Here is a 24977-nt window from a genome sequence, read left to right on the forward strand (position 1 = left end):
TCATTTATTTATGAACTACATCAAATACAGATGACACCAAAATTGATTTAAAACCAGATGCATATTAAGCCACATTTCTACAAATGCGATTTGGAAGGGCAAAAGTGCCCCTCCCAGGAACACACACTTCAGCAATCCTTCGTCCACATGATGGCAATAAGCATTTATAAAGTTTGGAGAGGTTTACTTACAAAATATTAAGAGCATGTCTACTGTGTCAAATGAGCCACAATTTAAATTTTATTACTTTTAATTTTTTTTCACAATTTAAATTTAAAACAAAAATTTCATAAATGACTATTATCTATGTAACTGCTATTCTCAAAATACTTTCCACATGTCATGATAATGATCTTCACAATAATCCTATGACCAGCTTCATAGTACCCTCAAATTACAGATGAGGGAGTTGAGGCCCAAGATCATGTACCTAGGAAATGATAAAAACTAAGGCTTGAACCAATTCCTTTGGATTTTAAATCTCATTATACTAGACGCTTTGTGTCATACAAACTGTTACCCAGAAACAGATTAGTGTGACCAGATGGAAGGGCTAGTGAGACCTATGTTCTAGTCCAGGACCTTGCTATTCTTTGTCCTGAACAGTCTTCTCCCTTCTTCACTTGATGAACTTCTATTCATTCTTCTGGTAACTGCTTAGCCATCTAAGGAGGGGCTAAGGTGCCCCCTTTCTGTTTTCCTAGAGAACCCTGAACTTCCCATACTGCAGCATGGAAAGCACAGTATTACATTTCTTGTTTACTTATTAGCTACTTCCCCAACCAGGTTGTAAGATCCCTCGCAGCAAAACTATTTTGTTTACTATCGTGCCCCTTCTGCCTAGCATATGATGGATTCTCAAAAACCATATAACAAATGAATGACCCCCAGCTCCCTGACTCATTTTAAAAATGGGGTACTTTTCATAAGATTGTTTCCAAATTCAATTCATAAAGCACTTAGAAGAGTGGGTACGTATAAGCACTTTGAACAGACAGCAGCTCTTATTATGATTGAGGACAGCAGAGCCTTACAAACATCAAATCTACATACATCTGGAGGTGTGATATGGCCAGAAGAAAATGCCATCTATAAAAAATCTTAAAAGTCTTCATTCCTGGTTAAGCCATCACAACAACAGTTTTCAACAAATATTTAATGAGCTCCTATATGGTACCCAAGGTACAATGGTGAAGACAAAGAGTTATGTCAAATTCTAGAAACAAACAAACAAATCATCTCCCAGAGCCCTAACTGAAGCACACTTTTCTATAGGTGAGATCCCATTAGATTAAATAACTGCTAGGATTACAACAAAGGGGATGGCTTGCGTATGACGGTGAAGTTTGTTTTAAACTAGTACCAACAAGTAAGTGATCAGAGTCCTAATCAGAGAAACTTCTAAATGAAATTCTAATATTTCACTTTTCCACATGCAGAGCCCCAGGGGTCACCTGATCTAACAGGAATCGCCTTCACTGCAACATATCACAAAGCCTCAAATTTAGAGTCAAACAAAACCAGATTCAAAGCCTGATTTTGCCACTTTTTAGCAAATTGCTTCACCTCCCCAAATTGTCATTTCTTCTCTGTGAAATGGTAACAACTTCTAACTGCAATAATGTTTGTAAAACAGAGTAGGTCATCAATAACTACTCCACCATCTGCTTTCCTTTCTGGCTCTTTCACCACCCTGGCCACCCTCGTCAGAATGCACTCAAGTTAGAAACAGTACCCAGGACTGACTACAGCACTAGAACCAGTGGTCTCACCAGCCTGAAGCCCAGCAGGACTATCCCCAGAACATGCAGGCAAGTCAGACCAACAGGTGTTTACTGAGCACCCACTATGAGCCAGCGTTGCGGCTGAATCAAACTGGCTTGCTTTTATGCATTTTATACTTGCTTTAGTGCCAACAGGATAACAACTGTCAAGAACAAAACCTAAATGTTTACTTAGGTGGGGATGAGTCAGAAAGTGGAGCTTATGTTCCTGGGCTTGGGGCCAACAACTTCAGACACTGGCCTCTAAAACTAATTGCTTTGTTAAGGTAGCGGAAGAAAAAAATGTGATTGAGGCATCACTTCAGGGTCAGCAAACTTTTTCTGTAAAGGGTCAGATAGTAAATATTTTAGGCTTTGCAGCCATACAGTGTCCATGGTGCTACTCAACTCTGCCACAAACCTTATTCACAAAAGCAGACAGATATTGCTTTTGTTAAAGGCAAATGGATTTCAATTCATTTCATATCATTCAGGACATCCTAATAAGGTCTGGAAGAGTCTGCTGGTTGTTCCCCAATATCCACCCCCTTCTTCCTATCAGAGCCACCAAATATTAAATAAGCACTGGTCACCCAGAATGAAGACTGCATTCCTACCTCCTAACAGCTAGATATGGCCATCTGACTTAAATTCTAGTCAATGGGATGCAAGGAAAATTAAAACATGCAACTTTGGGGAAGTGTCTTTAAAAGGGGGTGAGTCCCCAATGTTCATAGCAGCAATGTCCACAATAGCCAAACTGTGGAAAGAGCCGAGATGCCCTTCAACAGATGAATGGATAAAGAAGATGTGGTCCATATATACAATGGAATATAACTCAGCCATCAGAAAGGATGAATACCTAACTTTTACATCAACATGGATGGGACTGAAGGACATTATGCTAAGTGAAATAAGTCAAGCAGAGAAAGTCAATTATCATATGGTTTCACTTATTTGTGGAACATAAGGAATAGCATGGAGGACATTAGGAGAAGGAAGGGAAAAATGAAGGGGGGGACATCAGAGGGAGAGATGAATCATGAGAGATTATGGACTCTGAGAAACAAACTGAGGGTTTTGGGGGGGGAGGGGTGGGGGAATGGGTTAGCCCTGGTGATGGGTATTAAGGAGGGCACGTACTGCATGGAGCACTGGGTTTATATGAAAACAATGAATCGTGGATCACTACATCAAAAACTAATGATGTATTGTATGGTGACTAACATACCATAATAAAATAAAATTAATAAAAATAAAAGGGGGTGAGGGTAGAAATGATGCCCTTCTCCTGCTCTTGCCTTTTTCCTGCAGCCTGGAAAACAGAGGGGATAGTTAGAGTTTGGGTATTTAGGCAGAAACCACTTGATGCAGAAGATGGAGAAAGAATGGGCATAGGGCCCTGATAACCATCTTAGCTCTGCCCTCCCTGCAAGAAAGAATTAACCTTTCCTCCTAGATAAGCCACTGTTCCTTTACATTTTCTATTACCCATCCTAATTATACACAAGGAAAGAAAAAGTAAAAACAGCTTCTTTGTAACTCTTCAGTTTTGCACTCATCATCAAAGCGGTCATGAACACAAAGAGCTTTTCTTTGTAATATGCTCAAACTCCAATCTAATGCAAATATAAACAGGTCATAAAACTGTGTGAGTGCAGGCCAACAGACTCAGAAAAACTAGCCTGTAGCCAACACTACAAATCAAAACAGCTCAGCTGAGCATAACAAGTGTCAATAACTCTGTCAAAGCAAACGGACGGTCACCTTACCTGATGGTGAGCTCCAGCAGCTCCTGGGTTCCCTGAGGGTCCAGGTGCTGAAGACTGTACACTCTTTCAAGGCTCTGCTGCAGGAACTGATGGGAAGGGTCCTCATGAGGCGCGATACTGGGGGAAACAGCCGATGACACTAGTTTTCTCCCTGGTAACTAAGCAAACATAGTAGGGTTACAGCACCATCAACTTCTGTGGCTTGGCTTCTGGTAACACGAGGAAACCAGGAAACAAAAAATGTGAGTCAAACACACAGGAAAGGGAAAAACAGGTGAAGTGATTCCGTAAATAACCTTCCTCTTGTTCCCCAGCTTCAGTGGGAGAAAGGGAAAGAGAGAGAGAGAGAGAGAATAGATATGGTCTATACAATATAACCACAAGCTGCAAGGAGAAAAAGAAAAGAGAATGGAATAATATTATGTTCTATTGCTAACTGAAGTAAATGAGCTAACCACAGAAATGGGACTAAAAATCAATCTGTTGTCACATTTATTTTTAAACTTTATTTGATCTTTCACTTCATAGGGAAATGATGGCTTATTTCCAAATTTACATAGCATGCTATAAAAACATTTTATAGTATGATAATTATAATTCTTGTTCTTATTGCTAAAAGTGGTTACCTATCAAGAAAGGGACGAGAGCAAAGAGGACTGCACTTTTAATTTTGTAGCTTATAGACAGTTTAGATTTTCTAATCATGTACATGTATTATGTTAAATAAAGTCATTGAAAGTCACCTAAACAGGGATGAGTTAACACAAATGAAGAGCTTAGAAAAGTGCCTGCACACAGTTAGCTTTCAGTGTTTGCCATTATTCTCGCAGTTCATTAAAAAGTTTTTCTTTCTGTATCTCTAAGGTTTTAAAAGTAACAAAGTTTTTATTATTAAAAAATAAACTTGTTGAGAATTTTGGCTTTATGTAATTGTTAAAATGTTGCACAATCTAATCCTTGGTCTAGAACATATTGTTCCAGATTCCTTTTTCTTGCCTAACATAACATAATCAATAACTCAGGGACATTTAGAATATGAATCTTCTTAAAAAGTAATGGATACAGAACCAAAAGTACAAAACAGTGGGAGAGAGCCCAAGAGAGAAAGAGAATGAATGAATGTGTTTTCAGAGAAAATACAGTGTGCTTTCTGCTATTTAACAACCACAAAGAACCCAAAATCAAAACACCAAAAATAATGACAAAAATTGTTTTCAACATACCCTTAAGGCAGGAACAAGATGAGAAAGACTGTCTCGGAGGTAGGCATAGTGCCTGAAGGTATGATCTGAGAACAGTGCTGGCATTGTTGGACAGGTTTTTGCAGCATTAAAAATAAGAACCAAAACTGCAATGTCTGAGGGATGAGTGGGTTAAGTAAACCTGGAGGTTAGAAGGTTGAGCTTGGCCAGAATCTGATGCCAATCCCCACCCTCAAAAGTCTTATTAAATGACAATCTTCTAACAAATAAATGCAAATTCAAACAAAGAGATACATTACCCCACTCACCGAAGGTTTTTTAAAATAATGCCCAATCATGCAGAGAACAGTAACACATAGAAACTTCCGGTACATGGCTGACTAAAGTACCTTCGGGCACAGTATCTTTGGACAATTTGGCACTAGACAGTAAAAGTCTTTTGAATGGTGAGTAATTCTACATCTCAGATTTTACTCTAAGTAAATAATCATAGAGTACAGAATCATTTATAATAGCAAATAATCAGAAACAACCTAAATGTCTCAAACCAGGAGAATGACCATACACCTTGTGTTTCATCTACTTGATGGAGTATTATGCAATCATTAAAAATGCTATGTATGAAGAATTTATAATACTGTACTACAAGCATTGTGTCCTAGGTGAAGAAGCAGGCTCTAACATATACAGAGGATATGACAGCAGCAATCTACCATCAGGTATTTGATGATGAGATAAACTATGTTAAAAAAAAAAAAAAAGAGCAAAATCCCAACTCCAGGCCTTAAAAAAGAAGGACATACACTGAAATACTAATGGTCCATTACTTTGACTAGTAGGACTTTGGACGTTAAGTACAAAGTTTCTTCTTTCAATTTTTTGGACTTTCTATGTATATTAATTCTATAACAGAGGGAAAATCAGAAATTAAAAGATAAACATAGTTTCCAATCTTCTGTATGGATCCCTATGGAAGAGACTGCTAGTTGCCTACCCAATATCCATTCTTCCTTTTTTTCCTTGCTAACAGAATACTGATTTGACTACAAATATCCTCTAACTTCCTGCCGAGAACCTGGGCCTGATGATCAGAGCTCCGGCAGCAATGCTGGACAAGTGGACAAGTGAAAATGGCAGGAACAGGAAGACGGAAGGAGCTTGGACCACCAAGGATAATGTAGAGCTGCTATACCAGCAGCAGACTGTGTACCTCCAGATTTCTTTTACCTTGGAGAAAAGTAAAAATCTTAATTTGTTTAAGCTATGTTTGGGGGCAATCTCTTTTACTTACAGCCAAAAATATTTCCCAAATAATATCACCTTCCAACTGCCCAAAACAGTATCTTAATATAACAGGCTTCCAAAAGTGTTTAATGTTTTTTTTTTTTTAAGATTTTATTTATTTATTTGTCAGAGAGAGAGAGAGAGAGCACAAGCAGGGGGAGTGGCAGGCAGAGGGAGAGGGAGAAGCAGGCTTCCCGCTGAGCAGGGAGCCTGATGTGGGGCTCGATCCCAGGACCCCGGGATCATGACCTGAGCCGGAGGCAGTCACTTAACCGACTGAGCCACCCAGGCGCCCAGTGTTTAATGTTTTTTTAATGTAAAAAGGGCCCTCAGATTTCTGAGCACTTCAATACATCATGTGAGGTTTGTAATAACATCTAGCCCCTAAGCCCCTCTCTGATGAGCTGAATTTCAAGCAGCTATAGTACTGCACCTTTAGAGGTAAGGTCTGGGATATGCCTTTCTCAGAGGTAAACACGAAGTTAGACATTGATTAGTGCATCAATTAAACAAACTGTTAAAAATTTCTCCAAACACAGTGTGGAAATAAAAAGAATGAAGCGAGAATACAATGGTCATCCTACGACAGCCAGTTATTTGGCTGATCTCTGCATCTCAATAAATACCCCTTAAACCTCACCAAGGATCTGCTATAGAGCAAAAAGAACCATAGGAGAGTGTGGATGCACTGATGTATGTTTTTCCATTACTGGAAAACAATCCAATTGCATGGCATGCTGCCTGTGGCTACCACAAACTCACTGAACTTGTATCAGAGGCAAAGTAATCCTGCAGCCTAGCTCAACCCATCCCCTCTTCAGGCGGCAGATTAAGAAAGTTCATAAGCTGGGGCCCCTGGGTGGCTCAGTCAGTTAAGCATCCACCTCCTGGTTTTGGCTCAGGTCATGATCTCAGGGTCGTGAGATCGAGCCCCATGTCAGGCTCCAGGCTCAGCCCAGAGTTCGCTTGAGATTCTTTCCCTCTACCCCTCCCCCTGCTCGCTCCCATGTATGTGGTCTCTCTCTCTCAAATAAATAAATCTTTAAAAAAAGAAAGAGAGAGAGAGGAAGGAAGGAAGGAAGGAAGGAAGGAAGAAGGAAGGAAGGAAGGAAGGATGGAAGGAAGGAAGGAAGAAGGTCGTTCATAGGCTTTAAAATCAAGGATGGGGGCGCCTGGGTGGCTCAGTCGTTAATCGTCTGCCTTCCACTCAGGTCATGATCCTGGCGTCCTGGGATTGAGTCCCGCATTGGGCTCCCTGCTCAGCGGGGAGCCTGCTTGTGCTCTCCCTCTCTCTGACAAATAAATAAATAAAATCTTAAAAAAAAAAAAACAGAAACAAAAACAACAACAAAAAAACAACAATGTCTGGCTTTGAATCCCACATGTACTGCTTGGAGAGTTATTTAGCCTCTCTAAGCCTCAGTCTCCTCATCTGTAAACTGGGACTAATACCTCCTTCCAGGGGTGTTTGGAAGATAGTGGTAAATGTATAAAGCATGAAACAATGTGGAATATAGTAAGTGCTCAAGAAAGGGTAAAAAAAAAATTACTACTAATAACATTAGTATTAAACAGCAAATGTGAATTACTGTGAAAACAAGAATGAAAGTTAAGAATAATAACTATTAGGCTCCCTCGGGATATACCCTTAAGTAAAAGAAATGAAAAAAATTAAACTCAGGACCTCCCCCTCCAAGTTACACTGCAGAAAAAGTGCCAGAACACCCCCCCAAACCAGCCCAGTCTGTCCTAAGCACAGAGGATACAAGCTGGATCATCCATGTCTGGTTCAGCTGTGTCAAAAAACGGATGCGTGCTCAGGAGCTCTGGCACCAAGGGAAGCACCAGGGTTGGATGCCGACTTCCCAGAAACTTCAGGCATCTGAAACAAACAAAATGAGAGCCCACCTTAGTAACTTAATAAACGCTTTATAAAGTCCTGGGGATTGGAATCGGAAAACCTGATTCAGAAATGCAAATTCCCAACCACCCATTTTTGCTACCTCTATGACCTCAAGTAAGTCATTCAATTATTCTGGAACTCAGTTCATCTAAAAAAAATTGCTATTATGAAAATTAAAGAGCTGGTATGGCATAAATTACTGCTGGTTATTTAACCAACAGCCATTTTCTCCAACTTCCTTGCCAAAAGAACCCTGATTTTACTCAGGTATTGGGTAGGTGCTCAGAGAAGGTAGGCTCAGCCCAAGGGCTCAACCACAATTGGTCTAAACCCATCATGGCAATCCCACTCCCATTTTCCCATTTCTCCCAAAGTGACTCCTTTGCAGGTAGTAAAGTAACCCATTTCTGGTCAAAGGAGCAAGAAGGAAAGTCTGGTGGGGAGCTACTCAGGAATGTACTCCTGGCGAAAAAGAGAAATGTGTGAGAGGGAATGCCCTTTCCTTTCTGCCTTAAGATACTATCTTATGAGGCAGCCATCCTGCAACTATGAGAAAAAAAGCTAAGGGAATTGCAAAGAAACCACAGTGCTAACCCTGTTAAGCTGTTGAATGACCAATCCTAAAACCGACTTTCTGACTTGTTATGCCAAAAAATTAGACCTTATTGTTTAAACCATTTTTAATCAGATTTTCTATTACTTGTAGGTAAAAGCATTATAACTGATATCCTGGGTGAAGTGACCTGACCTGAAACATGAAAATTACTAACTGTGTAGCCTTGGGCAGATATGTTTCTCACCTACAGAATGGGATTAAAAATCATTACCTCATACAGTTGCTATAAGGATTAAATGAGATAATGAATAAAAAGTACTCAGCAAAGAGTCTGTCACATAGTTAAGAACTCAATTAGGTATTATTAAGTAGCTGCTATGACGACAAAAAAACCCTTTATAAGCTATAAAGAACTATACATGCACTGGTAGCTATGCATTTTTATTATCTTTTGTTAAGTTCTGATTTAGAAGGTGTGCTGAATTGAAAAGAAATATAAATCCTTATTTCTATTCTTCTGGAATTCATAATCCAGCTGGGGCAAAAATGATGAACACTACAAGGTAATGAACTGTCAAATGAATGATACTCTGCTTTCCACCTGTCAAAGGTAGAGGAGATGACCATGATCAGAGGTTTCAAAAAGGAGATGGGACTTCCCCAGGGACTGGAGAACAAACAGACTGGAAAGAGCAAAAACAAGCACCATGAACAAATTGATGGCTATATGGAGTATGATAGGTATCCCATTTAAAACACTTGATATTGTTAGGAAAGTATATTTTTCCCCAGTTCTGCTTTTCCTTCTGTGTGAAAAGAACTTAAAGCACTAATTTTCTGAACTCTCTCAGACCTTTTATTCACTGTGTTTCAGGGGACACTGTAAATCTTGTTGTTTGGCCTCCAGGTACCATTCCTTTATTTTATCTCCTATTCTATTCCGGTCGCCCGAGTATCTGGGCCTCTCTGAAACTGGACTTCAATTCTGACTTGTACTATCTTTTCTACTCATCTACCTCCCTACCCACGCATTTCCTACTTCTCTCCCTCCCTGCTATTTGAAGGCTAGGCCTCTGAATTGAATTCATTTTTAACTCTCCACAGCACCTAACACAGCGATTGGGTTATAGAGCCAAGTGCTCCATAAGCATTTGTTGAATGAACTAAAGCTATGTAAACAGAACAAACTACCTCCTTCAAAGCTTTCATTTATGCATGTATCTTTAAAAATGCCTTAAAAACATGCCACTGTGACTATTCCTTCACTCTTTTATCACATCCTTTTTTGGTATTCCTAAGTAAAGCCACCATTCATGGAAAGAGATGAAAAATCAAATGATAATTAGAATAGGTAATTTCATAATCTTTTGGAGCACTATAAGATGAAGGAGCTTTCTGTCTACAATCACCCAGTAAAGACAGTCTTAAATAAATATTCTGGGTGAACCAAATAACCACATATCTTATTTTAAAGCAAGGAGAATGTTCTGTGAAACACTCTGTGAAACACAACCCCTTCCATCAAGCAGAATTAATCATTCCTTCTGTGTCACCCCAGAACTACAGATACCGATACGGGTGCTTCTCCCCACTACAACCCCCACACCCCAAAGGACTGAGTGCTCCTTGAAGACTCCCCTGGTATTTTCAGTTTTTAATAGATCTTGCAAGTACCTGATCTGACCCACAGTTTTTCTACTTTTAGTAACAAATTTTTCTGAAAATCCAATCAACTATACCATTGGAACGATCTCATCACATAAGCTCACTTAAATATGTGGAGCACGATTACAAACATTTTATAATAAATGTATGCAAGTAGTCTTTCAGATGGGAATTCATGAACAATGTTAAGTTTGACTCTAGTCAGTAAAGGGAGTGGTAAACAGGGAAAAAAATGATAGTAATTTTCCATCTGTAGACAAAGTGCCAGTCCTGCCTCTAATCTGTCCAAGGACAGCTGTGATCCTGTACACAATGCAAAACAGACAAAGAAGTGATTAACAGTATAAAGGAGCAAAAGGAATCTAATCAACTCATCTCTGTACCTGCAGCACTTACCACAGGGCTTGGCCCATAGTGAGTGTACAGTAGCAAGCACATACTATCTGCCAGGAGGATGGATGGACAAATAAATAATCTAAAATGTGATACTCAATTTAGGAATCAGACTCCTGAGTGTTCAGTTAAGTTGAATCAGGTTTCTAAATTGAAGGCAAAATTGAGGGCCATACCATCAATCTATGAGGATCCACTGAATAATTCAATATACATTTACCACATTATTGGACTCAGTGAACAAATGAGCAAAAAAGTCCTTACTTCCATATGGAGTCCCTATCAGTAGGGTACTTGGTTAAATTTTTCAGCAGCTCCACCAGGGCAAGATGAATCCCTTCTTTGGTTGAAACGTTAGTACAGCATAAAAGTTCATGGAGAGCTTCTCGAATATCTCTGGACGAATCCTTTAAAAAAAGGTAATAATAATAATAACAACAACAACAATAAAAGCAGTCACTGTGAATCAGCTATTTACGGGAGAGTGTACAAGTTACAATGGGACGATGGGGTAAAGAGCCTCTGAATTTTCTCAGAGGGGAGAAGCTAGAAGTTGAGAAGACCTCACAGAAGAGGTAACACTTGAACTCAGATTTGAAGACTTCATTAATTGGCTCATTCGTTCATATAAATTCAACATTTATTGAACACTTATTAAACAGTCAAACATTTACCAAGCACCTACTATGTACCAAATGCTAGGGACATAGCATCAATTAAAATCAAATCTCAGCTTTCAGGAGCTTCATTCTAGTGAAAAGACAAAAATAAGTATTTATAGGGCGCCTGGGTGGCTCAGTTGGTTAAGCGACTGCCTTCGACTCAGGTCATCATCCTGGAGTCCCTGGATTGAGTCCCGCATCGGGCTCCCTGCTCAGCAGGGAGTCTGCTTCTCCCTCTGACCCTCCCCCCTCTCATGTGCTCTCTCTCTCTCATTCTCTCTCTCAAATAAATAAAATCTTTAAAAAAAAAAAAGTATTTATATAGGTCAGATAGTGATAAGTACGATGAAGACACTACAAAACAGGTTAAAGGGCAGAATACTAGGACGGGTGGGGTATTTTCCATAGGATAATGAAAGGTAGCAGCAAAAATAAAGGCCATGAAGAGGAAGCAGGTTTGAAAAATAGCAAGGAAGCCCGTATGGCTACAGCAGAGTAAATAAAAATACAGTGTTACAAGATGATGTTGGAGAAATGGCCCCTTCCCTCCCTGATACCCACTCTATCTCGCCAAAATGACTGGAAAAGGTCACAACAACTTCTTAATGCTAAAAGACATGGATGCATATCAGTTCTATTCTTCTTGGCTATCTCGATAGCATTTGTTCTCAGTTCTTCAGAACTTTTTAATACAGACATTTTGAAACATATATAAAAGGAGAGATAATAAATCCCTCAGTTTCAACAATTAACTGATAGCCAATCACGTTTCATCTATACCTTTACCCACTCCTCCCGATTATCTTGAAGCCAGTCAGAGAAATCAGAGCATTTCATTGGTAAATATTTCCATAAATATATTTTTTAAGATGATTCCTTATTTTAAAAAAGCCACAAAGCCAGTATCATGCCTAAAAATGTAATAATTGCTTAATATCAAATATCCAGTCAGTACTCAAATTTCTCTGACTGACTCAGAAAGTCTGTTTGTTCTAGTCAGGATCCAACTAAGGTCCACACATTGCAATTCAGCAGTATGTTCCTTAAGCATCTTTTAATATGTAAAAATCACTGTATAGCTCACATTTCTCCCCCTCTAATTTCTTCCCTGTATATCCTGTGATGGTTGTTAGATTTAGAGGTTTGATTAGACTCACGTTCAATTTTTTTTATTTATAAGACCACTTCACAGGTGGTACGGTGTACTTCCCTCAGGAACTATATGAAGTCTGTTTCTCTTTTGTGAGGTTAGTAACCATTGGTGATCACTGCCTAGATCTACCAACTCACTGAAGTTGTAAAACAATGATGTACAAATCCTATCATTCTTCTTTAATTTATTAACTGGAATACTCCTATAAAAAGAAACTTCCCCTTATCAACCAGCTGGTTATCATGAAGTTCAGTTTGTATAGGAAAAAGAAGGATTAATGCTCGATTCCTTAATTTACCAGTTTCCAAAATAAGAAGTTGATTACTAAGCATCTTCCAAAGATGACTAATGCACTGTTTTGTTTAAGTATCATTATAAAATCATGAATTTAAACATATTTGCAGTTATAGTCCTTAATAATTTATCTATAATGATGTGTTATACCCCTTAATGATGTGTCTCCTGGGTCTTTCTGAAATGATCCTAGAGGTCTTTGATAGCTAATAATTGCTTTCTGTATGACAAGGTGGTATAAGCTCATCTTGTTACACTTCCTACACTAGACCTGGAATCAGCCATTTCTCTTAGGAATTTTGGTACCTTTTAGTGGAAATGAGATCTCCAAAGCATTGTTTTAAGTCAGGTTTACTGACATAGAGTTTTCATTCTGTAAAATTCATCCTTCTCAGTGAACACTTCCACGAGTTTAACAAATCCATATAGTTACATAACCACCATCTTGATCAAGATATAAAACACTCCCATCACCAAACTCTTCCCTAGTGTCCCCTTGTAGTCTAGCCCTCACCCACAGTCTCTGGCAACCATTGATGTATTTTCTGCTACAGTTTCGTCTTTCCCAAAAGGTCATATAAATGGAATCATAGAGTATGCTCTATGATTGAGGCTGGCTACTTTCACCTAGCATAATGCATGTGAGATTCACCCATGTTGTTACGTGTATCAGCAACTCGTTCCTTTTTATTACTGAGTAGTACCGCATTGTATAGATATACCCCGTTTATTTACACATTCACCAACTCAAGGATTTGTGTTGTTTTAGTTTGGAAATACTGTAAGTAAAGCCACAATAAATACCTGCATACAGACTTTTGTGTGAACAAAAATTTTCAACTCTCTTTAGGAAATGCTTCAGAGTGGGAATGCAGTATCAAATGGTAAATTTATGTTTAACTTTATAAAAAACGTCCAAAGTGACTGTATCATTTTGCATTCCCATCAGCAGTGGCTGAGTTTGCCAGATGCTCCCTGTCCTCACAGCACTTGATATTGTCAGCATTTCTTTTGGGTTTTGGTTAGCCATTCCAATGAGGTGTGGTGTTGTAATACCCTGCTGTAGTTTTAATTTGTATTTCCCTAATGACTAATGATGTTAAGCATGCTTCACATGCTTATTATTTGCCACTTTTATTTTCTTTCCTTAAGTACCGTTTAAATCTTTTGCTGATTCTGTTATCAGGTGATTTGTTTCCTTATTACTGAATTTTGAGAATTCTTTATATATTCTTTATCATCAGATATATGTTTTGCAAACATTTTCTCCCAGTCTGTGATATGTCCTTTCAAAAACATGTTTTTTCCTTTGGCTTAGAAAAACAGAAATTTGGGGCTCCTGGGTGGCTCAGTTGGTTAAGTGTCTGCCTTCAGCTCAGTGGGATCGAGCCCCATGTCGGGCTTCCCACTCACTGGGGAGCCTGCTTCTCCTTCTCCCTCTGCCCCTCCACACCATTCATGCTCCCTCTCTCTCTCAAATAAATAAATAAAATCTAAAGAAGGAAGAAAGAAAGAAAGAAAAACAGAAATTTATTGTCTCAGTTCTGGAGGCCCGAGTCCAGAATCAAGGTATGAGCAGGGCTGGTTCCTTCTGAGGCTGTGGAGAATCGACGCCAGGCCTCTCCCAGCTTCTGGTAGCCCTGGCATTCCTCGGCTTGTAGATGGCATTCTCTCTGTGTCTTCACATCACCTTTCTTCTATGCATGTTTCTGTATCCAAATCCATCCCCCCCTTTTTTGTATAGTTTATACATTAAAGGCATTATATATGTTTGATTTGATCCTATTATCTCTCTTTATTGTGGTAAAATACACACAAATAAGATTTACCATTTTAAGTCAACGTACATTTTAAGTGTACAGTTCTATGGCATTAAATACACTTACACTGTTGTGCTGTCTTTATAATTACTTAAAAGTATCTTTTTGAAGAGCTTTTAAATTTTGATAAAGTCCAATTTATCTAGTTATTTCTCTTATGGATTAAGTTTTTGGTGGCGGATCTAAGAAATTTTGGTCTAATCCAAGGTCACAAATATTTTCTCCTAAAAGTCTTATACTATTTAGTTTTACTTAATACATGAAAGAAATCCAACTAAAAATTTTAAAGGATGCATCTGCATCCACACAGCAAAATCTAAGAATCAGAGCCTCTTCTCCAAAGCTAGGTTGGAGATATGCCTTCTTTATTTTCCGGGAACCCTCCTTCAGACTGCAGGTCTCTCAATTCTTCGCTCTCTATAGTTACCGGCGCCAACTCCTTAATAAACACATCTGACCATGCTGTTGTTCTGTTTAGGAACTTGTTTGGCTTACCCACACCTCTTGGACAAAGCTCAGGCTCCCCAGCATGGCACGCAAGGTCCTTCACAATCAGTTCTCCACTCATTTCTCCCTCAGAGCCATGTGAACTTCTCAACATCCCTGTCCATGCTATGCCATTTCCACCCTCCCAGCCTTCATCTGTGGCCACACGCTAGCGCTCTGGCTAGAATGTCATTCCTTGGCTTACTTAGATACTATCTTGTAATTACTGGCTTATACTGCTGCCTTCTCTACGAAACTGTGAGCAACTCAGAGGTAACAACTAGTACTGTCTACTTTCACATCCTTAGAACCTAGCACAGAACCTGGCCCTGCAAAAAAAAAAAAAAATCGGTAACTGTTTCTTGAATGACTTTATCAATATTATGAACCACTACCATGCTAAGCATTTTACATGAATTCTCTCTCAATTCTTATAAGAAACATATGAATATGTGGAATCATCCTCACTTTATACATGAGAAAACCAATACGGTAAAGGGTACAACATGGTCACTCTCCTTAGGTAGCTCATATTCACATCAGGGAGAGGGAGTTGAGACAAAACCTGCCATTAACGATATAATGTGAAACTACAGTAAGAGATACATAGGCATGCTTGTGGCCTTATGAACAATTCTATACATCAAAACATAGCTTGGAACAGAGCTCAGATATTTAGCAAACATTTCCTGAGCATCTACCTGTTTCAGACACTACAAGGCACTAGAAATAAAAAAAAAAAAAATGAAAGAAGCCAGGATTCTGCAAAGCTTTCAGTCTTGTGAAATAAAGAATTAAATAATCAAAAAAACATCCTGATATATGCTAGACACAGGGTGACACAGGAAGACAGAGGAGTGCTACTTAATCCACTTGAGGTGGAGTTACTTAGGGAATATCCTGCCTAATATAGATCTGAGAATAAGCAGAAATCAAGGAGGTGAAAGCTGGCAGTTTTTGCAGGCAGAGGGGGAAAAGAGAGTGAAAGAAAAATGGTGAGGAAAAGCATGATGATTAGGGGAGTGACTCTAGTATCAAGTTCAAGATGAGGAATGGTGGGAAAGAATGCGAAAAAGGAAAGGCAGTGCTAGGGGAGAGAGCCCACCCACGGAGAACAATGCACAGAACGCAAACTTATCTTCTTAGGAAAAAATAAATGAAAAATTGTAAACACAGACTTATAATTCAGGAAAAATCTTACCAGAAGTGCTGAGCAGCTGAGAAAATTGATAGGGAACTTCAAAATCAAAGCACCCAATCTGTGTTCTGAAGTATGGAGCAGAAGTCTGTAACAAGTGCTAATGACTGAAACACCCAATAGCTATCCCTTTCACAATATCTGAAAAACCAAAACCAACCGAAACAAGAAAGAAACCAGAGGCCAAATCTCATTTATTAATATTCTGAAAAACGTCGGGACTCACAAATAAAATCCAGACACTTTAGAAAAATAATTCAAGAACCACATCGAGTTGTACAGCCTGGGAGGCAAATCTGTGTTCACATCCTGGCAGAGCCACTTACCAGCAATGTGACCTCAAACAAATTACTTTCTTCTCTGTAAAACTCCAGGGTTGAATGAGTTGATTCGCTAAGATCTGTTCCTGCTATAATAGCCTATGATTCACTAGAAGCATTAAATCAAATCAAAAGGTGAAAAGAATTCTTCTTTAGCCCCTGCCTTATATCTGTAATCACTTCTTGTCCATCACTTCAGCTCTACACTGCTATTACAGTGAATGCCTTTTAACTCCTTAAATGCATCATATTCACTCTTACCTCTGGATCCACAGACACTACTCCCTCTGGTGCCCTTCCACCCTACCATCAGCGCCGTTTCTTCCTAAGAAAGGGCCTCACCAAGTCCTACTCCTCCTCCAAGTGTCTACTATAGCATTCCTTCCTGCTTCCCCATCTCCCCACCTTACCCCAGGGAACCCCGTCCTTTCCTGATCACAGCAATGCTAAGCTTTCTTTGAGTTTCCTGTTGAACAGCGAGTCTCCTCCACCTCGGTGGAGCTGTGTGATGAGAAGGCAGAACTGTGCTGCCCAAACATTCCTGCATCACCAGTGCCTAGCACAGTGCCTGGTTTAAAGACATATTTATTTGAGAGAGAGAGAGAGAAAGAGCGTGCGCTGGTGGGGAGGGGCAGAGGGAGAGAGAGAGTCTCAAGCAGACTCAGTGCTGAGTGCAGAGCCCAAAGCGGGGCTCAATCCCACAACCCTGAGATCACGACCTAAGCGTAAACCAAGAGTCAGACATCCAACTGACTGCGCCACCCAAGCACCCCATAATGCCCGGTTTAAAAATAAAGTGGTTCTCAGTGGGTACCGATGAAGAAATGAGTAACAAACTGTGAAGACTCACCTCTAACACAGCCAGGACAGTGTCAAGCTGATCCTCTCGGAGAGTGATATTGTTAGAGATTTTTCTCATGGTGTGTATAGACTGCAGACGTACTTCCTCAATTTCATCGTTAAACATATCAACCAGGAAATCAAGGCACTTCTCCGCAAAAGAGGGTGAAGACTGGGCCAGCATGCAGAGAGCCTCCACAGCAGCAATGCGGACCTCTAGACAAAAGGGGACAAATAAAACTGCACATTAGGTTAAGAGCCATGGGAGAAATCCAAGGATTCCTTCTCATTCAGGTTTGTCTTTTGCTCTCTACTCCTCTGTTAACAAACTCTCTCTGGGAGATCTCCTCCCTGCCCACAGATTCAGCTACCACCTTCACATTGACCTCAGAACAAGGACTTTGGTGTCACAGGGACTAAGGTTTAGATCCTGACTCGCAGACATGTGATCAAGTCACATGTCTGTCTCTATTAACTGCACTTCTTGAAAATCAAGTTCTTATTTATCTCAGAACTCCAACCACGGCTCTCCACTCAGTACTTTTTTTAAAAAGCTGATTTTACAATGCACAAACAATGAATCACGGAACACTATATCTAAAACTAATGATGTAATGTATGGGGATTAACATAACAATAAAAAAAATTTTTTTAAAAAAAGCTGATTTTACATAATTAAGATTAAAACAGACTAGATATCATTTTCTCATCTTAGAGATAAGATTCAGCAAAGTGAATTAACTTGCCTTAAAGTGAGTGAGAGCGGAGATAAGACTAGTGCCCAGGTCTGCTGATTCTAGACTCGCATCATGTAGTGGTTAAGGATACATGCTTTGGAACGATAAAGGTCTCACAGTAAATTGTGAAGAGTAATTCCTCCACTGACTTGAAGGGTGATCTTGAATAAGTAACTCAACTTCCTAGCACCTCAATTTTTTCACCTTAAACAGAGATAATACTCATTTCCTTACAGAATAGTTAGGAGGACTAAATGACATAATATAGGTAAAGCATAAAGCACAGTGCGTGGCATATGTTGAAAGCTCAGGAGATGTTAGCTACAGCACAGGTACGGATCTTACAAGCACCTTGAAAACAGAGGCATGTCCTCTATCTCCCTGTACGGCCTGAACCTGTAACAGTAAAGTCACTGATTCCAGGGAGCCCTTCATTCGCTCCCTAGCAATGCTTCCTGAATGTGTACTACACACCAGGCCCTGTGCTAAGAGCCCTGATACAAAGATGAGAGGTGAGTAAGTACAGACCACGCTCACAAGACTTCCATACATGCTTGTTTTGTTTCAGTGGTTCCCACATGGTTCTGTAACAAAATCTACAGTTTCAAAAAAGAAAGAAAAAAACCCCACTCAAGTTGTGGTTAAAACTCACAAATATAATCTGGTTTTTTGTATAAGAAAGGTTTTATAGACACTTTATTTTTTTTTAAGATTTATTTATTTATTTATATGACAGAGAGAGACACAGCGAAAGAGGGAACACAAGTAGGGGGAGTGGGAGAGGGAGAAGCAGGCTTCCCGCGGAGCAAGGAGCCCGATGCGGGGCTCGATCCCAGGACTCTGGGATCATGACCTGAGCCTAAGGCAGACGCCTAATGACTGAGCCACCCAGGCGCCCCTTTATAGACACTTTAAAAGCAGGGTTACTACATTAAAAGGAGATGACTCAGATTTTTCTTGGTAGTGATGAATTCTTCCTTTCATCAGAAGGGAAGGATTTGCTACACTTCATAATAATGTAATTTAAACATGAAATTGCTAATAATTACAAAGGAAGCCAGAAAAGGACCAAAATGTGTTAAATGCTGGCTCTTGTGCCTAGGGCTTTACCCATCACACCACACTAAATCATGTGTAACTGTTGCAAGTCCACAAAGTGAATCACAGAGATACTTCTGATCAGCATGAGATAATCAGTATGGACCTGAGCTGATGCAACTCTAAGCAGAAGCGAAAAAAAACTTGGTGTTTCTCTTTGTATGTGTAGTCTGGTAAATTAACAATTTCTACTGGATTCTTGGAATGCTGAAAATGTATTACAGCCTCTTTAAGGGTCCAGGGCAGAGAAAAGGAATCAGCTATGCCAAAGAAAATAAATAAATAAAGATCCTCTGGTGCCTTAACATGTGCAATCAGATCCTGGCTTTGCTACTTACTAGCTTTGCTCTTAGTACTGAAGACACAAAGATGAACAAGAAAGAGACAACCTCCCAGCGCCTATAGACAAGAATAATTAATGGCATTACAAAGTGATGAGTGGTACAGTGAAAAGCACAGGGAGTGTAAGAAAATGCAGAAGAGGTATGTAGCCCACTAAGTAGGATCAGAGGCAGCTTTCTGGAACAAATGACCTCTAAAACAATACCTAAGGGAGCTGCTAAGCCAAAAGAAAGGAAAAAGGCCTTTCTAAGCAGAGGAACCACATATACAAAGGTCCAAAAGAGAGGGAGAACATGGAATAACTAGAGGACTAAAAGTATGTGTGATACTTGAGTCCACAGCTAATGAAATAAGACGCCATTTCATTCCCAGCAATGTGTCCCTAATTCACCCAGAATTTTAGAAATATGGTAAAATTAGAAAGCTGCCATACATGATACTGGTTATGATCTATTTGCTTTCAAAGTTAAGTTCCTTTAATTAAACCTTAGTGAGGAACAGTTAAGTGTCTGACTTGGTTTTGGCTCACGTCATGATCTCAGGGTCGTGAGATCAAGCCCCACATTTGGCTCCATGCTCAGTGCAGTGTCTGCTTGAGATTCTCTTCCTCTCCCTCCTTCTCTGCCCCTCCCCCCACATATGCACGCATGCTCTCGCTCTCTCTCTCTCTAAAATAAATAAAATCTTTTAAAAAAGCCCTTAGTGACAAACTTATGTAGAACTAAATCACATAAACATTAATTGTGAGGAAATTCAATTGTAAAATTAAAGCAAAAATGCTAGTAGAAACTAAATAAAATAGGTTCCAGTTACTTGTCTTAGGATAAAATGGGTATTAATAACTGGACTTCCTTATTATGAAATACCATTTAAAGTATAATTCACGTATCAAGTTCACAGAGAACAAAAAGGCAGAGGTTGCTTTAACTAATTTCTTTATACAAGTTTCCCCCATTATCCAAAAGTAGAGTGAAACTATGAAACCTTTCATAAGCTGAAACAATGTAAAGCAGAGTATAAACGAAGTAAAGCAGAGTATCCCCCACTTTCCAAAAGTTCATTTTGTGTTACCTCACTTTTCTTAGAAAAGACTGACATGAGTATGGTAATTACTTTTTTCATAAAAATGAAACTCCTCTTTGGATTTCTTTTGGTTAACAAAAACAGGTACTAATGTAGGTCTTTCATAAAACCAAAGTGGCATGAAGTGAACTTTAAGAAAGTGGGGAAGATACCTAGACACTGAAAGCCTTATAGCAAACTAGATAAGGTAACCCAATTCTTATATCTTCTAACAGAAAATCGTCTTTCAAAAGTAATTCTTGCCCTTCTAAGAAGTTCTATTCTGAGGTAATTTTTTTTTTTTTAAAACAGGCATTTAGAAGACCTGAGTTCTAATCCTCTGATATAAATTTACTATTTAATTTGGACAATCAACACTATCTCTCCTGCTCTGTTAACAATTACTGAAAATGAGAAGGTTGTAGTCAATCATCTCAAAACAATGACATTCCTTATGTGAGATAGATAGCATCGTATTATGGAAATTACAAGAGCTTTGGAGAACTTCTTTCTGCAAGATTTATCTTTCTATGGGAAACAACTAAAAACAGAAATAAAAAAACAGAAACAACAGTATTCAACCCACTGGACATCAGACAATAAAGGGTAATGATCCCTGAGAGGCAGGAAATAAATGAGGTAGGCTCTAGAATTATACCAGTTTTGTCTGGAAAGCGTTTTCAGGTTCCAGGTCTCCCTGAGTTGAGAAAATAGAGCTGGGAGTCTGGAAAGGCCACTATGGATAGAGTTCATAAGGCAAAGTACCAAAAAGGAGAGTACTACACAGAAAGCATTTTGGATAACTGCAGAGGGTCCTCCTCAAGTCATCAGCTGAGTTCTGATCTGTAAAGAAATTGAGATCTGAGAAAGAACCACTAAGCAGGGCTTGAGGGAACAATCTCCAAAGCTCATAAATGGTCTACAACTGTTTCTTCAGAAGAGTTTGAGTTGGAAGTAAAATAAGCCCTAGACTAAATGCTGCTTCAGTTCCCCTTAACAAAGCTTAAAAATAAGACCTGAAATAAATGCATCCCATAACAAAGCTCAAAAATATAGGAGTATAACAATGTTCATTACCCAACAAAGTAAAATTCACAATGGCTGGCATCCAACTGAAAATTGCTAGGCATGCACAGAAGTAGGAAAATACCAATAATGAGGAGAAAAATCAATCAATCAAAACCAACACAGAAATCACACAAGCAATAAACTTAATAGACAAAAACATTAGGATAGTTATTGTAAGTGCATTCTTTGTTGACAAAGTTAAAGGAAAGATCAAGCAGATTAAGCAGATACATGGGAGATACTAAACAAACCCAAATTCTAATTGAATTTATATGAATGAAAACTATTATGTCTGAGATGAAAAATACACTGGATGGGATTAAAATCAGAATACACATGGCAAAGGAAAAGATTAGTGAACTCCAAGACAAAGCAATAAATATTCCAAAATGAAACAAAGAAAAAAAACTAGAAAAAAATCAGGATGGAAGGGGAGCTGGATAGCTCAGTCGGTTAAGTATCTGACTCTTGATTTCAGCTCAGGTCATGATCTCAGGGTTGTGGGATCAAGCCCCACACTGGGCTCCACGCTGGGCATGGAGCCTGCTTAAGATTCTCTCTCTTGGGGCGCCTGGGTGGCTCAGTCATTAAGCGTCTGCCTTCGGCTCAGGTCATGATCCCAGGGTCCTGGGATCGAGCCCCGCATCGGGCTCCCTGCTCAGCGGGAAGCCTGCTTCTCCCTCTCTCTCTGCCTGCCACTCCCCCTGCTTATGCTCTCTCTCTGTCAAATAAATAAAATCTTAAAAAAAAAAAGGGGGGGGGCGCCTGGGTGGCACAGTCGTCAAGCGTCTGCCTTCGGCTCAGGTCATGATCCCAGGGTCCTGGGATCGAGCCCCGCATCTGGCTCCCTGCTCGGCAGGAAGCCTGCTTCTCCCTCTCCCACTCCCCCTGCTTGTGTTCCTTCTCTCACTGTGTCTCTCTCTGTCAAATAAATAAATAAAATATTTTAAAAAAAGGTTCTCTCTCCCCCTTTGCCCCTCCCCCCACTCCTTCTCTTAAAAAGGCGGGGGGGATGCAGCACCAGTGAGCTACAGGACAACATCAATAGTCTAATATATGTGTGTTTGGAGTCACCAAAGGAACATGGGACCAGAAAAATTATGAAGAAATAACGGCCAAAGATTTTCCAATTTGATGAAAACTATAAACCCACAGATCTAAGAAGCAACAAACTTCAAGCATAAGCAACATGAAGAAATGAAACAAGACACACTATAATTAAACAGCTTAAAACTGGTGACAAAGAGAAAAATCCTAAAAGCAAACAGAGATGGATAAAGATGTGGTATACGCATACAATGGAATATTAGTCAGCCATCAAAAAGAATGAAATCCTGCCATTTGCAACATCATGGATGGAGCTAGAGTGTATTATGCTAAGCAAAATAAGTCAGTCAGAGAAAGACAAATACCATATGATTTCACTCATATGGGGACTTTAAGAAACAAAACTGATGGGGTGGCGCCTGGGTGGCTCAGTCGTTGGGCGTCTGCCTCCAGCTCAGGTCATGATCCCAGAGTCCTGGGATCGAGCCCCACATCGGGCTCCCTGCTCCGTGGGAAGCCTGCTTCTCCCTCTCCCATTCCCCCTGCTTGTGTTCCCTCTCTGGCTGTCTTTCTCTCTGTCAAATAAATAAAATCTTTAAAAAAAAGAAACAAAACTGATGAGCACAGGGGAAAGGAAGGAAAAATAAAGTAAAATAAAAACAGAGACGGAGCTAAACCATAAGAAACTCTTGACTACAGGGAACACACTGAGGATTGCTGGAGGGGAGGGGACAGGGGGATGGGGTAACTGGGTGATGGACATTAAGGAGGGCACATGATGTGATGAGCACTGGCTGTTACACACAACTGATGAATCACTAAACTGAAATTAATAATATACTATATGTTAACTAACTTGAATTTAAATAAAAAAAGGCAACTAGAGAAAGACACATCATATAAAGAACAAATATAAAAAATGGCAGCAGACTTCTCAACAGAAATAATGCAAACAGGAAAATTGTGGAACGCTGAAAACCCACCCTATTAAACTAGAATTCAATTTCCAGTGAAAATATCTTTCAAAAATGAAGGTGAGGGGTACCTGGGTGGCTCAGTCAGTTGAGCATCAGACTCCTGAGTTATCTCAGGTCATGAGCTCAGGGCTTTGAGACTGAGCCCCACATTGGACTCCATGCTCAGGGCAGAGTCTGCTTGAGATTCTCTCCCTTTCCCTATCCTTCCCTCTCTGTCCCTCTCCCCGCTCGCACACTTTCTCTCTAAAATAAATAAAATTTTTTACAAAAATGAAGGTGAAAGAAAAACTTCATAAGTCATAATAATAAAGGCTTTGAGGTCAGACATAATCTTGCTTCTGCCTCTTACTAGCTGGGTGACCAATAACAAGTTATTGTTATCAGTATAATATCAATTTTTACTACCAATTATTAAGTGCTTACTATAAATAGGTCATGTATTATGCCAAGTATTTTGTGTACATATAATCTCGTTTAATTCTCACAATTCAGAAACACTTATTGTTACCCTTGTTTTATAGAAATGCTGGAACCTAGATTGACTGAACCCAAAATCCATGCTCTTAACCATTGTATTATACCACTTGGGCCTCAATCTCCTGTTTTTAAAAATAAGTAACAGTAGCTACTTCATGGAGTGACTGTGAAGACTAAATGAGACACTACATGTGTATTAACCAGTACAATGCCTGATACATCACAGGCACTCAGTAAATGGGCACTGTTATGATGCAGTCATACTTACCATACATCTCATCTTCTAATCCATGAACAAAGGCTCCACAAGCTCCTGACTCAATCAAGTTCACAGATCCTGTATCTATTTCTTCCTTGGGAGCATCATCTCCCCACTTTCTGCCACTGGAAAACTCCCCTGAGCTGTAAAGTTCCTTGGCACGTTCATGTGCAGTGCGTTTTCTCTATAAAGGACAATGACAATTACCACTTGCAGGAGGTTCATAAGGGAACAGTAAGATGTATTCTGAGAACATGGGAAAGTAGGAAATAAGACTGCTCTCTGACAGTTACGTTTTCAAAAAAAAGTACTCAACTGATCAGAGCAAAGAAATGCAAATTCAACATAAAGAAAGACCAAAGGTTCACAGGTCTGTCACAGTGGATAGTAATCTTATTAAAGATAGCAAAAGAATGTGCTGATCAGACAAGTGGTTATGTTTGCCATTGCAACACAGGAAAGGGAGAACCAGAGGGGTAAATAATAGCTGTGTCCCTCTAGCACCATCCTGGGTAGAGAATAAACTGGACCTAGAAAAGAATTTTTTTTAGTCCCAACAGAAGTAAGTCTGAATTTGGTGCTCTATTTAGCAACACTGC

The 24977-nt window shown here is 39.5% G+C and overlaps 1 protein-coding gene across 2 annotated transcripts in view; it reads right to left on the reverse strand.

Annotated features, from left to right (window-relative positions):
* INTS4 (integrator complex subunit 4) overlaps positions 1–24977 on the reverse strand; it is a 117244-nt gene that overhangs the window by 29836 nt on the left and 62431 nt on the right. For both annotated transcript variants that reach the window (XM_036113411.2, XM_036113402.2), the window contains exons 10-15: positions 24388–24562; positions 17322–17527; positions 10803–10945; positions 7788–7903; positions 4759–4892; positions 3536–3693 (exon numbers count right to left, since the gene is read on the reverse strand). In XM_036113411.2, coding sequence (XP_035969304.1) covers positions 3536–3693; positions 4759–4892; positions 7788–7903; positions 10803–10945; positions 17322–17527; positions 24388–24562 — 932 coding nt within the window. The remainder of the gene's footprint in view (positions 1–3535; positions 3694–4758; positions 4893–7787; positions 7904–10802; positions 10946–17321; positions 17528–24387; positions 24563–24977) is intronic.

This window comes from Halichoerus grypus, chromosome 11 (assembly GCF_964656455.1).
Source record: "Halichoerus grypus chromosome 11, mHalGry1.hap1.1, whole genome shotgun sequence".
NCBI lineage: Eukaryota > Metazoa > Chordata > Mammalia > Carnivora > Phocidae > Halichoerus > Halichoerus grypus.